This window comes from Grammomys surdaster, unplaced genomic scaffold (genome assembly GCF_004785775.1).
Source record: "Grammomys surdaster isolate TR1022 unplaced genomic scaffold, NIH_TR_1.0 141, whole genome shotgun sequence".
NCBI lineage: Eukaryota > Metazoa > Chordata > Mammalia > Rodentia > Muridae > Grammomys > Grammomys surdaster.
The window spans coordinates 1,015,921-1,031,323 of NW_021604599.1; the positions used below are offsets into that span (position 1 = coordinate 1,015,921).

Below are 15,403 nucleotides of genomic sequence, written 5' to 3' on the forward strand. Positions count from 1 at the left end.
GTCTTTGTGGAAAATGTTTAGGGTTACATATTCTTTTCATTTGTACCTCTACCAAGAGAGAGAAATTAAGAGAAAAAGAAAAGGCTTGTTAATGTGCCTAGTGGCTGGTAGGCTTTCTCTTCCCAGCTTTCTTACCTTAGATACAAAATATGTATTTAAAGAAATAAATGAGCAACTCTTTTCTTTTTTAAAGATAGGTTTGTATCCTTGGCTAATTTGAGATTTCAGGCAGTAGTTGTGTATTGCAACTTAGTTTTAATGTATTTTCTATCTGTTTAAGTGTTAAAGAGTGGGTAGATAGAATATTGGGAATTATAACACAGAGTGTGGAAGAATACTAAGTTTAAGGTTCCTAATTTAAAAAAAAAGCTACAAATTAGTACCGGCTGGTGGAGGTTTAAGTTAACTATTAGGCACTTATGTAAGCATTAGGTAAATATTTTGGGGATTCTAAGGAAGTGTTCCCAAGGTGAGAGACCAATTCTTGGACTGAAAAAAAATGCCACCTTCTCTCTAGCAGTTTAGCCCACACTGAGTGGCTAGCCAAGAGGTTAGGTAGAGAGCTAGCTTAGTGAGTGGAGACAGTGCAATTCCAGCTCCTGTAGTTTTCTCATCATTTGTCGATTTTACTTCTTCCCCAGAGTTGGGAAAATCTTCTCATTAACTGCTCCTGAGCTGTCACGGAAGTAACGTTTAAAAGGTATGGTTCGGTTTCCGTAAGAATGTTTTGGAACTCAGCTGTGGTTTTAAGCCCCCACCCACTTCACCAAATCCAGCAAATGGAAGAAGCCAGGCCTCTAGCGAACCATTCCGCTACTGATGCTCGCACAAATGGGAGGGACCAGGGAGCAGCTGAGAGGCCTTCTCCGGCCCAAATTCATTTGGGGTTTTGGCTTTTGCCCCTAGAAACATTCATTGATCTGAGTTTGGCAGGCAAGAATAGGGAAAACTAGAAGAGTGGAAAGACTTGGGGACTGGGGTCACATACCCATCCCTAACCTTCCCCAAAGGCACCTGGACGCCAGGGGAATCCCTCCCAGGCACTGAAAGCTCTCACCTTTGGAGAGGCAAGTTTCTTTGCAAGCCCTAGACACCTGTGTGAGGCGCTCCCCATGGGAAAGGTTCTGTGGGGGGACGCAAGAGCTCAGCCACACGGCTTTCCTCCGCGAGGCTGCGGTCACAATCCCTCCAGAAGTCAAAGCTGTTAGCACGCACAGTCTGCTCTGTCTTCCTTGGTCACCAGGAACCTAGCCCCACATTCTGGAGCCTGGAGCTCACTGACGCCTCTCCAGTTTGCTCCGGGTCCCCTCCCTCCCACCTCTCCACCTCCGAAGTAGCGCTCCAGCCTTGCTCCGCCCGCACAGCCCCAGCGCCCCCGAGCTTTATCAGGCTCTCCACACACATCGCTGGCTTCCTTTGGCACCCGGCGTTGGTGACCCTAGCCGAGCAGCCACCGCCTCCGAGCCCAGTCTCCCTCCTCCCGCTTGTGGGTCACTGCGCCTCCGGGCTTTGCTCCCCCAAGCGCCGCGGCGCCCACCGCCTTTCAGGTTCATCCTGGGCTGGACCTGTTTTGCTCATCCCTAAACCCGGAGAAGTGGAATCTGCACACTGAAACTCTCGGTGGCTGGAGCGGCGGACTGGGCATGCTCAGAAGCCAGGCTTGGCTTTGGTCTCAAGTCGAGGGAAGCTTTTGCACTCGCGAGGCAGCGGCGACTTTAGGGAAAGTTGATCCGAGAGGGGAGGAAGCCCCAAGACGCGGAGCAGCGGCAGGAAGGAGCCCCTGGCAGCCCGGAGGAGCATGGGCACCCTGCGGGATTTACAGTATGCGCTCCAGGAGAAGATCGAGGAGCTGAGGCAGCGGGATGCTCTCATCGATGAGCTGGAGCTAGAGTTGGATCAGAAGGACGAACTGATCCAGAAGCTGCAGAACGAACTGGACAAGTACCGCTCGGTAATCCGGCCGGCCACCCAGCAGGCGCAGAAGCAGAGCGCCAGCACCTTGCAGGGTGAACCGCGCACCAAGCGCCAGGCGATCTCCGCGGAGCCCACCGCCTTCGACATCCAGGATCTCAGCCACGTGACCCTGCCCTTCTACCCCAAGAGCCCACAGTAAGCAGGGTTACGCGCCCGGGTCCATGTGGCGCCCAGGCGGTGGGAAGCTGCGGGTCTCTGTATTGTCTGTCGGCCCCTGCCCCTCCCGCTTGCCATGTCTGTCCTCATCCTCAGAAATGTCTCATTTCCACGGCACTTCTTGAGGGGCTGTGCACGTTTCTCAGGGCCAGACTCCCTGCACATCCGTTGCCTTCGTGTCTTTGTCAGATGCCAAGGTATTTTTAAAATATACAGATACGTTCATATATGCCACCTACTGTACATAGAGTTTGGACGCGCCCCAGGTGTGTGTCTGACCGTGTGTGTGAGTGGCTGTTGAACTGAGGAATCAGAATCCCCTTCTTCCCCAAAGCCCCAGCCAACCTGGCCAGCCAGAAAATCCTAACTGCAGGCTCATCAGACTGAAATGAAATGCGTTGATATTACCCTGACTTTCCACGCTCTCGTGGCTCTCCTGGATTTTTCTACATGCCGCCGGCGCTTCATGCTGGTACCGTTCAAACCTGATGTTCTGTCACCATCAAAGTGTAAAAGAATAAGAAAATATACATAGAAAACAGAAGAATTTTTAAAAATTTCCTGAGTTGGATGACATTTACAATCCATAAATGGAAACCTAGTCTGTTGATTTTTTTTGAAAAAAAAATGTTTTCATAATATCCAAGAGAGAATATTACTTTTTTTCCTAAAAGAATTTTCACATGATTACCAATGAACACTTTCATTTCCCCCTCCAGAGGGTTCATGTATTTCCAGGGACAGTGTAGTCAAGCACATGTCATCTCCAGTGTGGACCAAGCTGTGTCTCACACTCAGGTCTCTAGACACTCTGATGCTGTTCTTGTGTGTTAGAGAGCAGTGTAGTGCTGGTGTCTGTAGGATTCATAACTTGGATGGGAACACTGAATGAAACTTGTTACACAACACTCAAGCCCAGAGTCCATATGGAGAGTGAACAGCAGGGACAGGACAGTAACAGAACCAGAACACCATCTGAATGGCATTTTAATTAATAGTAATGACATAATTGGTAAAGCAGAGGATTCTGTTGTCCTGCTCTTAACTACATAACACGGCTGGATGACACGTGTTACATAATAACAGAAGGTCCCTGGGAACCCTTTACTTCATAAACACAGGGGATTCATAAGAAAAGAAAGTAAATGTTTGGTTATCTTCATTTATATTTCTCAGGTGAGAGGGCTCAGGAGTATATATTACATACACTTTTGAAAACTTACAAGTCAAATCTATACGTGTTGGCCCTCCCTGTCCCATGAGTCATTTATAGGCTTAGCTGAAGGAGTTTGAATTCTATGGAGTAGGGGAGAGTTGATAAGGAGAAATATTTCTGTGATTTCAGCCTCACCATGTTACCATGATAGATGAGCTGGTTTCAATTTGTCTTAGAAACCTGAGTGATCCGAATCCATTGGAGCTTTCCTTGGTAAATTAATTTGCAGTCCCTGGCATGTTTGCCTGTTTCAGCTAACAGAGTACATAGCCATCTCTCTTGGGCCAAGTTTTTCATAATGAAAATATAACTCAAGAGGCAGCTCTTTGTATCTTTAAGTATTCTATAGGTTTGTCATTTTGGTTATCTGCGGGACTTTGGAGTAACCCAGAACAAAGTCTGCTTTTTATAAAAAGACAGCTTTAATAGGCTCTTAGATGCAGTGTGATCAATCCAGCTGATAACTCCAGTTAAACATTCTGTTTGAGAAAGCCTAGAGAAATCCAGGCAGTGGGAATGAATTACAGAATGTGGTACATTTAGAAGACTTTTGACTCTTGGTGTGTGACACAGAACCTTAGTGTTCCTATAAACATTCCCAGTGGAAAATAAAACCAGAGAAGCACATACTTTGTAGCATCCCTGTAGGACGAAGGTTGTATCTGTTGAACAATGCTTTGCACTCCCATGCTTATTTGATACCTTTAAGGGACTCGGTTGCTAAGGTGGTATTGCCCTGTGAGGTTTATAATTCTGAAGGATTATATTGGAGAAAATGATAAGATGCCTTCCAAGTTTAAATAATTTTGGGAAAACATCTGTTCTTTTTTTTTTTTAAGGAAATCAGAATAAAATTGCCTTGAGTGGTAGTGTACTTTTCTTAGAAGTAAATAAGTATATTATATGCAAAACAATTATTATCCTATGTGGTTTAAGTGGCTGGACAAGATAGCTCCACATAGAACTAAGAATGTGCCAATCTAAAAACTTTTCCTTTTCCTTTTGTATATTTTTTTTGCATTTCAATGTATATTTGTTTGAATCGTTTTATTATTCTGATTTGCCGGCAACAAGTGTTTATGTTTTTAATCTTTAGTGAAACTTAAATTTAATCACTTTCCTAAAGATTAAGTTAAGGTTGGAGCAAAAATATGTAAGGAGCCTGAAATTGATTTTAGCTGCATGCTCCTCTTAGTTTTTGGTTGTCTTTCTAGGAGATGCAGTTAACTAACTGAGCCGTTGATGTTCTGTTCAGTTATCTGGTGATTGAAAAGAACCAGCTAACATTTCCTTACTGAGGCTGCCTTTTGGGAATTACAAGATTTTAAAACTTCCTTTTGTTTCCTTACAAACAATTGCTTGTTTGAGGGTAAAAAGCAATACAAATTGTAAAGTAATGTTTATCGTTTCAGTAGTTTTTAGTTGGGATTTTCCCTTTAAGGAGAGACCTGGAAGAAAGCCTCTGTCAGACTCCACCACAGGGAAGACACTTCTAATGTACCTGTGAGGTGGGGAGAGGATGTGGGTCTTCTGCAATCTATATAGACATAGCCTTTTAACTGCCTTAGGTTATTTATGAATACGAGGGGGAAGGACTGATGTAGTAAGTGGAAATCTGTTTATACTGCTGCCAATGAACTATTTAAGAATGTAAAACCACTAGACTCTGTTCCAAAATACATCAGGCAAAAGATCCCTTAACAATGGAACATACAAACAAACCTAGTCATCCAGTCTGTGAGATCAGGCCACCCGATGGTTCACATGAACTTCTAAGATAATTTTATTTCATGACATTTCATTCCTAAAGACGTACTTGCTGTTCCCAAATCTTTTCCATTTTGCTGTCACGGCCTTCCATGTCATTTCAATTGGACTATCTCGACTTGAGTTCCTATCAAAACTTGTTAATGTCTTGTGTGTTTTTGTAAAGCTGTTGCTTTTTACCCCTGAGGTGGCTTCACTTCAGAGGATGAGATGACATGTTCTGTTCTGTTTCACTTTGTGATTATGAAATAGTTTGGAAGAATTGGAGGTAAAGGAGACACATATTTTTCTATTTTTAGAGAGGAATTGAAATATAGAAGATCCTATGTGATTGTCTAAACCTTGATATTATATTCCAAGAGAAACAGGATCTCCCTAAGTGCTATGTGTTTAATTTTGAAGGAAGTCGTAGAAATCACACAATACTAGTGTTACTATAAGTAGCCTAATATTAAAACATTTCTTCGCAGTATTACATTTCAAATGAGCCTCGCAAGTCAGTTCAATACTTGTATGAGATAACACCTGGCACATGGAAAATACTGTAAGGTACAGAATCCTTGTCAATAAAGAGCTAGCAAGGGACCCTACAACGCTGTACAAGAAAATATCTTAGAAAGCTGAGTGAGTTGAAACACAGCTCAGTTCACACAACCAGTTGGTGGCTTCTGTGGCTCCCCTTGAATTGTATGAGATCAGGAACTCCTTTGAAGGACGTGCTATTGCATTGTAGTACTGGGAAGACTGCTATGATTTAAGCACTGTGAGGGGAGCGTAGAGGGCAGTGGGAGTTGGGGAAACACAGCCCAAGACATCAGCAGAGACAAGGAACATCCAGAGGATGGTGGTGACCAGCAAGCAGCTTTACTGGAGTGCCATGGAGAGAACTGAATATCTCAGGTTCTATGGTTTTATAAAGTTCATTAAGAGGTAATTATGGTTGGTTTTTAGAACGACCCAGAATCGTGGTGTGTGTGTGTGTGTGTGTGTGTGTGTGTGTGTGTGTGACCAAGGGGTTACTGAGGGCTAGTTATTAGTGGTGAAGCTCTTGGTTCTAACCTTTCACTATAACTACACTAACTAGGTAAGAATATCTAACCTAGGGGGAAAAAAAAGCAGGTGACAAAGACTCTTGAAGAAGCCAAGTACCTTTCTGAGTGTTCTCATGGAAAACAGCCTAGTTATCCACCGTAGGCCAGCTCTGCAGATTCCTTTCATATCTGAGCAGACTGATGTAGATGGGAATGCAATCTTGTTAGTTATTGAAATTCATCTTCCCTGCTTCTGTGGGGGAGTTACAGTCTGACCTAAGGTTATTATAATAGTTTCCAATTTAAGTTTGAACATTAATTTGACATTACAGCCTATGCTTTGAAACAGAAGTCCTTGCAAAGGCTTTATGTTATACTGGATCATGCTGCTAAATATCCCATTAGGGGGTTTGGAAGTACAGTCAAGTTGCTTGCCCCTAAACTAGGACTTATAATGAAAATACTGACAAGTCTTAAATTGAGTGGCTCTAGGGACCGCCTGAGAGTATGAATGGACAGCTTCCTTGCTCGACTGGGGTGCATCTCCAAGCTCCCACTATTTGTTATTTCACTCAAGAGTTGGGTTTGGGTTTCTATTAGGAAATGGTAGAATAAGACATGCAGTGTTTTCATTGTTGCAGTTTCCAGGTTATAAGGCATATGGGAGCATTTTTTTCCCTGTCTGCCTAGCAATGGAGGGTCTCCATGGTATCCTAGCAACCATATTTGAACACCAGGCTGCTGCTCTTTCTGCTATCTCTACCATAGGTGCTGCTGCCCATCCCAAGGAGCTTGAATTGCTGCTAGCATCCCAGGCCCTCTGTCTTGAACCTTCCTGGCTCTGAGAACACAAGACAATGTTGCAAATACTCACATGCTGAAAGCAGCACTTACCAGCATGCTCAACGTCTTATTATACAATCACATCTGTGGCATTTTGAATCCTAATCTGAATTGTTGAGCTAGTGTTCTTCACCACCCCTCCTGTGACAGCTCCTCTCTACTTCCTCACACCCAGCCTTCTGACACCACTTCTAGTCCCTCCCACCGTCCTTTGTAATGATCGCCTTCCTTGCTAGCTCCTTAAAGAAATTTGTTTTTGAGAAGTGAAATCTGGACAGCCTGCTTGAACTCCGTAAGTACAGTTTTGTTGGTAAGATCAGGGGAATGTTCTCTTTCCCAAACTGACATACAAATATAAACAATAGCACAAAAACTGCAGCTACACGAAGCAGATGTTTAATACAAGGTAGGGCGAACAGTTGTGCACTCTCCGTGTACACTTGTTTTGGAACAGGATTTTATGGTCGTAGTTATTAATATAAAGAAATCAGGAGAGTAGAGTGGGAAGAAGACATTTTGAGATGCGGGCAGCACAGGAGGAGCATCGTTGAAGCTATGTTCTCTTTTTCCAAGGGGTTTAAAAGAAGTACTACATGTAGTGGACATATAAATATACTCCAACATGAGAACACAGTTTGCAAGAAAGGCAGTCCTTTGTGGACCAAAACTGGCAAGGACCGTATCTGAAAGCTTGCCTCTGCTTGGGAAGCCATACCTAGATATTGGCAGAAAACCATGCAGATGTTTCTCTTCAGACCAATACCTATTAGATGTTTTGTATTTTTCCTTAGGAGCATTATTGAATCTAACATCAGGGAGGGATTGGTGGTTTGTCTGCAGGCTTCAAGTGCAGAGGAAAGGGCAGCATGTCAGCATGTAGCTGTTCTGAAATAGCAGATCAAGGATGGTACTGCTCATCACCACCATCACCACCATCACCACCATCACCACCATCACCATCACCACCATCACCACCATCACCATCACCACCATCACCACCATGACCATCACCACCATCACCACCACCACCATCACCACCATCACCACCATCACCATCATCACCACCACCACCATCACCACCATCACCACCGTCACCACCACCATGGGACACTTATTCCTATGCCAGATATCTTGGATCTTTCTTCTGTGTATGTCTCTCTCTCTCTCTCTCTCTCTCTCTCTCTCTCTCTCTCTCTCTCTCTCTCTCTGTTTCCTTTTATTTCAATTTCTATTTATTTATATTGAAACAGCATCTATGAATGAGCCTGCTGCTTCCTGTATAGGCTAAACTATTTGTCTTAATGCTAAACCTGGATTTTAAGTGCATCCTGGGATTCAAACTTGTGTTTGAGTGCTTTCCCAGCAAGCACTTTATCTACTGAGCTATCTCCTCCTCCCTAGCCTCATGGATTGCAACATGTCCATAAGGAACATTCTACATATCCCCCTTTCCCAGCCTGCAGAAGAGAACACCTAGAATCCTAGAAGGTAAGGCTTATGCTCAATGTCACACACTTAGTAAAACACATGAACCAGAATCTGATCTGCTGGAGCCTTTCTCAGCCACTCTAGGTTCTTACACTGCCCCAAGGCCTGTGAGCATTAAGTGACTGTAGGACTGAAGAATAACATATGGGCCATTCTGAGGAAAGTATCTGTTCACCCATAATCAAAACCTTGGGAGAAATTAGGCAGGACTTTTCCCCAAACACAACTGCACAGTACAGTCTTCCAGGGAACTTTAAAAATCGCATTGCCAAAGTTTTACCATAGATGAATTAAAACCAGAGCTTTCCAAAGGATACCTGAGGTATTTTCAATGTGAAATTTGGGGACCCACTGTGATGGGAAGATGACAGGACATGTTGTGTTTGTAGAACAGAAAATGGAGGACCAGGGTAAGTTTCCCATCTAAAGTGGTGAATGCCTGTATGGTCTAAAGTCTTCATTGGCTTTCAAAAGGAATGGTGAGTTTTATTTATTTACTTGTTAGGTTATAAACATATAATGTCTTATTGTTTATTCTCCTCAGTAAGCGTGCAGTGTTCCCCATGGCCCTTTTCTTCTCAACCATGGCTGCTAGTTAGAAAACTGCTGAGGGAGCTTTTAAATACATCTTTGCTGGGTGCCACCAGCAGGATTGATTCAGTCACTCTGAGGTTGGGCTTACAGAATAATTACATATTTTAGTCCAGAGCTAACTCTCATCTTCATCGACAACCTCTTCCTTAGCCCACCTGGCTCCCCATGCTACAGATTACTTGACTTCATACACTTTGGGAGCAAATGCTGCTCAGAGTAGGATGAGGCAGCTCCAGCTGTGCATTACCCATCACAGCTGGACTGTCCCTTTCAGTCTGATTCCAGGGTTGCCTGCAACAGTCCTGGCCACACAAAAGCATCACTGGCTCTTTTCAGCCGGTAAGCGTGTTTCCTCTTTCCAGCCAGCCACAAGTCCTGGCCAGCCATCAAATACACATGAGGATCAGGCATCATCCTAAGTTGGTTTTCAGTTTTTTTGCTTGGTGCAGTGGCCTTGCTAGCAGGAGGTAATGTTTCCTTGATTCTCAGCTGATGCTATGAAATTTGAAATTGATGAAGGTGAAACAAAGACAAGTCCCTCTTGGAAGAGCAGCGCAGGGCTTGTAGCATTTCTCAGTCTGGTATGAGATGCCTCTGCAGCCAGCTATTTTTTTCCCCCTTACAGATATTTTATCCTTTTAAGGCAAACAGCTTGAGCTCCGGCTGAGAAGTACTTTCCAAGGAGGTTTCAACGAAAGCAGAGCTAGCACATCAGCCTCTCAGCCCCCTTCCCAGACAGTTTGGTCCGGAGAGAATAGATCTAGGCAACCACTGGCAGATGAGAGGTCTGAGGTACACCTGCAGGGAGGGACCTTGAGGGATACAAGAATCCCTATCCCCAGTGCTCTAAGCTCACTGCTGTCCCTATAGCTAGCTAGCTCTACAGTTCCTCCTTGTGTCCAATTCACAGTTGAAACTCCTCGAGATATATGGTAATGGTCTCCAATAGGAGTCTGTTCACATTTGTAATTCAATCATTATCTTCTCAGGTGTGAATCAACCAATATTGTGCTTTATGGAAGCAATGAAAGTAGCTAATATAATTGCAAATGCATTTTGGTAAAAAAACATTTACAACCAGGGTCAACGAGGAGGAGCTTCCTTGTCTCCCCCTCTTTTGCATAAACATAACCATGTGTTCGGGGAAGCTGCCTAGAAGATGAGGACTGTTAATGACACAAGAAAGTTAATCATATGATAAGTAAACATTTTCATTATGATTGCTGCGTTTAGTTATTAGACCTAAATGGGAAGGGACAGAGAAATAAATAAGGGAATCATAAAATACAGCAGTCTTGAAGACACATGACTGAGAACATGTATGTGTCCACTTATCTCATTTAGCACTTACAAACAGGACGGAGGTGGCGTCCCACAGGGTGGCGCTGGACCCATCGAAAGTGTCTGTGTCTGAATTCTTTTTGTTTGTGATACAAAGTTAGTAGAGCTGAGTGGCCAGTGGTAATTTAGTGGACCTATAGGACAACTTTCACCTGCTTCAAAACCCAGTACTGTCAATGGCTTCTGCCACCTTAAATATCACACATACAACTTAGGCTGCCACCTTACATATAACACATACAACTTAGGCTTCATCATGCTTGCTGCGAGACAGATGTAATTGATGAATTTATCCACAGATCCAGAGTTTCTTAGGCCCAGCCAAAGCATAACTAAGTAGTTTACATGATTTTTATTCTAAGATGGTAATGTTTCTAAAACACACATGAGGTTTGTGATGTTAGAACAAACAGGTTCACTTTCTCCCTTCCAGCCCATAGGAACTCTTAGAAACAACACTGGATTTTTTTTCCTTCACGTTAAACAATTGCATTATCTGGCATTCAGTTTAATTTGGTTAATTGTATTGAATGTCAATGATGACAAATTTGCCACAGCTAAGTAAAAAGATACTTCTGCTGTTTATGAAGCAGATGTATTATAGCAATATCAGGATTTCACCAGATCTAGAGCATGGAGTAATGAGACTGTGTTAGGGGGAAAAACATCTTGTGGATATACAATGCATCATCCTAATGGTCGGGCTTTATCAATAAATTATGCCCTTGACAGTGCTTCTAAGTCTGGACTAAGGGGGAAGGAAAAAGACACTCACAACAAGAAAGAAAAGTGGGCATTCTTAGTTTTGTCCCTTGGATCTCTTGTTATAGATAGGTAAGACAGTGGGGTCATTCATACAGTACTGTATCTGCAGATGGCTGGCACACAGGCTGAGAGGAAGCACACCTACACACGGTGTCTGCCCAGGACACACTTTTCTTGAACCACTAGTGACTGAGCAACACACTTGTATATTGTGCTAAGACAGCAAAAATGGCCTGGACCAAAGAGTCGTGCTGCTGTAACAGGGCCTGTTAAGTATGTGAAAGTGACAGGTACTATTTTGCTAAGCATGCGATGGCAACTCCTCGTGCCAGTGGGAGGAGAGAAATAAGGAAACGTGCGAGAGAGAGAGCATGGGACTCAGTGTGAATCATGTTCTTCATCCTGGATAATTGCTACTCTCTTATTTTGGAACTGTTTAACGATACCAAAGCTTCAAAAAGTAAGCTCAAAGACACATGGAGAATTAAAAGAAGGTTTGGGGCTGGCAGAGCCATTCACTCTAGACTGTCTTTATTTTGAGCAATGGAGTCTACTTAATAGAACATTCTCAGTTCTGTATCATTGGTGGAGTTTTTCTCGCAGAGCAGATGGAAGGACACGAAGTGGCCAATGGCACAGAGTTGCCATTCATACGCTTTCTGACTTTGTAGAGCTGCGGTGCTGAGCCCCACCAATGTGGATGAGCAGTGGTTCTTGTTATAGACCTTAAAGCATTAGAAGTATTGTGAAAGAAACCATTCTATGGATTTTAAAAATATTTGTAGCCTTGATCACAAAGTAGTCATTTTTCTTTTCTTCAAAAGAGCTCTGCAGATTTTTTTGTTGTTCTTCATAAAAGGAAAATATGAGATAAAAAGCATAATTTGTCTGAATCTGCCTTCTCTGTGTTTTAGCATTATTTAGCAAGGAGACCTCTGTTTTCTGGCTGACTGCAAAGGAAACCAAGAAACTAAGGGTCCATTAATTCATGGAACAAGAGATGATACGGGACTAAATGGCAGAACACTGCGATGCTGAGATGGTATTCATGGAATGGGATCCAGGATATTTAATAAACTAGCTAGCCATGAATGGCCCATCTTTTGATAACTATAACTTCCTGCAAACTTTTCACAGGCTTCCTGGATTCATCATCTTTTTTTTTTTCTTGTTGGATTGCTTAGACCACCAGGGTGTTTTGCTACTTATAGTTTTGACCTTTGTTGGGGAATGCCTAGCATAAAAATATGTTTTCTGTTTGATAACTAACTGCGAAAGATTATAGCACATGTCCTTTAAAAATAATAATAGTTAAATCAAAAGAAGGAAAATTTAGACGCTTGGAAGCATGACATTTGTCTGTTTTGGACACTTACATGTTTATGAATATAACATGATTTTTGAGCACACTAATATTTGAGGAATAGTTAATTATTTCCACCTTGTTATATTCTATCTATAGTATAGTTGCAGGTACATAGAGTAATTCAGGTAAACAGTCTACACATTAAGAAATGAAGGAATGAGAAAGGTTAAGGTTGAACCACTTTGAGAAAATAGCCAAGTGAGGTCTGCTAAGAGATGAATAAAGCTAAACCAACTTGTTGCTGGGATGTTTATTCTAAAACATAAAATAAAAACACTACTCTCACCTCCCACTCCCCAAGGTCCTACGCCATGTAATCATTGGCCACAGGTGCTAGGGCAATAGTCAATCTTAGTGACTCCCAAGGGTTACTGCCAGAGTGATGGATAGCAAATGGCTCAAGTGCACATTTATTTGTCATGGCAAGAGTAGGCTTCTCTGCTGGATGGACTTAGAGGTTATTAAATAACATCTAAGTCAACTCTTGCTAGTGAGTTTTTAAATCACTGGTGACAGCTTTTCTTTCTGCCCCTTATCTCCCTCATTACTTTATCATTGTGAAGCGAAACACCATTTTCAAAACTACACTTCTTCAAACTCGGTCCGCCTTTTCTTTCCTTTCAGGCAACCTGTGCCTGCCCCTGTTGAGTCAAATTCACGTTGTGAAGAAACAGCCTCTCCATTTGTTAGTGAGTCCTTTCCTTATTTTCACTTCAGAATTGAACATCTTTAGTTGAGCGTTATTAGAAAGTTTATCGGATACCTTTGGATTCTCTACGTTGACAATAAATGCTCTGTGGACTAGTTTTTAGCTGCTTTTTGTTCAATCACCTGTCAGACTCTATTAAGGAACTGAAGGCAGGAAGTGCTAGACTGGATGTTTCTTCTTTTTACCCACAAAGCATCTGATACCTAAACATTGGCATTTTTGAGAAAATATGCTTTACAATACTGTCTTCCCTAGGCGCTGGCTGTTCCAACATGGATTAGACCTGAACAGCTGAGCTGGAGTGGTCGAGTTTATAATTCTTACTGCTTGGCTTTGTACTGCTTGCTGCCCCTTTCTTCCCCAGGCTCATCAGGGTTTAAAGTTTATATTTTATTTCTCATTTCCTCTCATGCATCCCCACAACATGACAAATTCCACTGAAACAAGACCTGTTTCTTTATCGATGTGCTGTGTACTTGGAGCTCAAAACAGCACTGATTCCTTGTAAAATATCTAATTAAAAAAAAAAGGAGTTCAGAACCCTCTCAGAAAACAGAGTATGAATTAAGAATACTGACACAGGCCACTCTCACTCTTCATGGTACAAATCTAATGCCACGATCTCCCCAGGCCAAGAAATTGATCACTATTACCAAGCATCCATTGATTTACTTGATATTCTTATCTTTTGTCTAATTGATATATGACAGAAAGCTAAAAAAAAAAAAAAAGCACCTGTGGTGGTTTGAATAGGTTTGTCCCACATAGATTCTTTCAATGCTTGGTCATAATGAGTGGCACTATTAGGAGGTGTGGCCTTATTGGAGGAGGTGTGGCCTTGTTGGAGGAAATATATCACTGTGTAGGTGGCTTTGATGTCTCCTATGCTCAGGTTCCAATTAGTGCAGAAGATATTCCTCTCCTGGATGCCTTCAGATCAAGATGTAGAACTCTTCACTCCTCCAGGACCAGGTCTGCCTGCTAGTTGTCATGCTTCCCATCATGATGATCATGGACTAAACCTCTGAAACTGTGAGCCAGCCCCAATTGAATGTTAGCCTTTTAGAAAAAAAATAAATCAGATAACGGGCAAGATAATGCCTTTCAATGTTCTTGGTCTTTAGATACTTTAACTTTTTAAATCTAGAATTTGAAAATTATAAACTACACTAGCACTAGCTACAATAGAGCTTGTAGGCATATTAGCTTTCAACCAGAAAAATGAGTGACAGAGGTCTGAATTTGGATGCTTTGACTAACATTTGTAGAATACAAATGCTCATCTCAGACTCTGTCATTCTATGTGTCTAGCCCATGTTTGTACCATTTGCCTTATCTCTGAAAGCATTTCAGTTTTCATCCCTCAGAGATTGCAAAGTCTTGAGATGCCCCTTCTAATTTGCATCATCTGTGAATGTAAATTATCTTTCCAAGGCAGCATCCTTGTCTTCTGGCTTATTAACTGCCTTGTCTGAGGCTCTGCCATGTAAAACCTCCTGAACTGGTTAACCTAGAGAAGCAAAAGGATTGATTGCTAAGAATTACAAATATGAAATTAATAGCAGCTACAGAAAAATCTTTTCAAATTCTTAGATTTTTTTTTTTTTGCAGACACAGCTAGCACTCTCACTAACAAAATCCTGTCAAGCTTAGAATAATAGCTTGCTAATTTTGACTATCCAAAGATTCTCAAAGATCTTAATATTATGAGAAGCTAGGGACCATCAAACTAATGATGAAATACTTTTTAATTAGGTGCTTGCTTCAATGTTAACCAAAAATAAGACAAGAATTTTAAAGGTTGATTTTGTTTGCATATCTTCTCTTAGCTCTTCAAGATGAAAACCGGTAGCACCCAGTCTTATTTGAAAAATGCCTCTTAAATCTCACTTGATCCTATGCTTCTGTGAGTGTCTGAGGTCATATTTTTGGAAGGCCTATGTGACCACATAGCAATAGACTTTGTGGGTGATAAGAATGATGTTTAATAACAACTTATACTCATTGGTAATAGAATTAATATGCACATGATTTCACTTACATTCTCTAATATCTGAGTGAGTGAACGAAGGTTGATCACCTTCAGTTCACAGACAAGGACATAAAGTATGAAGGAGACGAGAGACTATAACCCCCTGACACAAGAGCTCTTA

General features: G+C 42.1%; 1 protein-coding gene across 1 annotated transcript in view; it reads left to right on the plus strand.

Annotated features, from left to right (window-relative positions):
- Positions 1 to 1,798: 1,798 nt before the first annotated feature.
- Prkg1 (protein kinase cGMP-dependent 1) overlaps positions 1,799 to 15,403 on the plus strand; it is a 1,042,192-nt gene continuing 1,028,587 nt past the window's right edge. The window contains exon 1 of the mRNA XM_028764010.1: positions 1,799 to 2,109. Coding sequence (XP_028619843.1) covers positions 1,799 to 2,109 — 311 coding nt within the window. The remainder of the gene's footprint in view (positions 2,110 to 15,403) is intronic.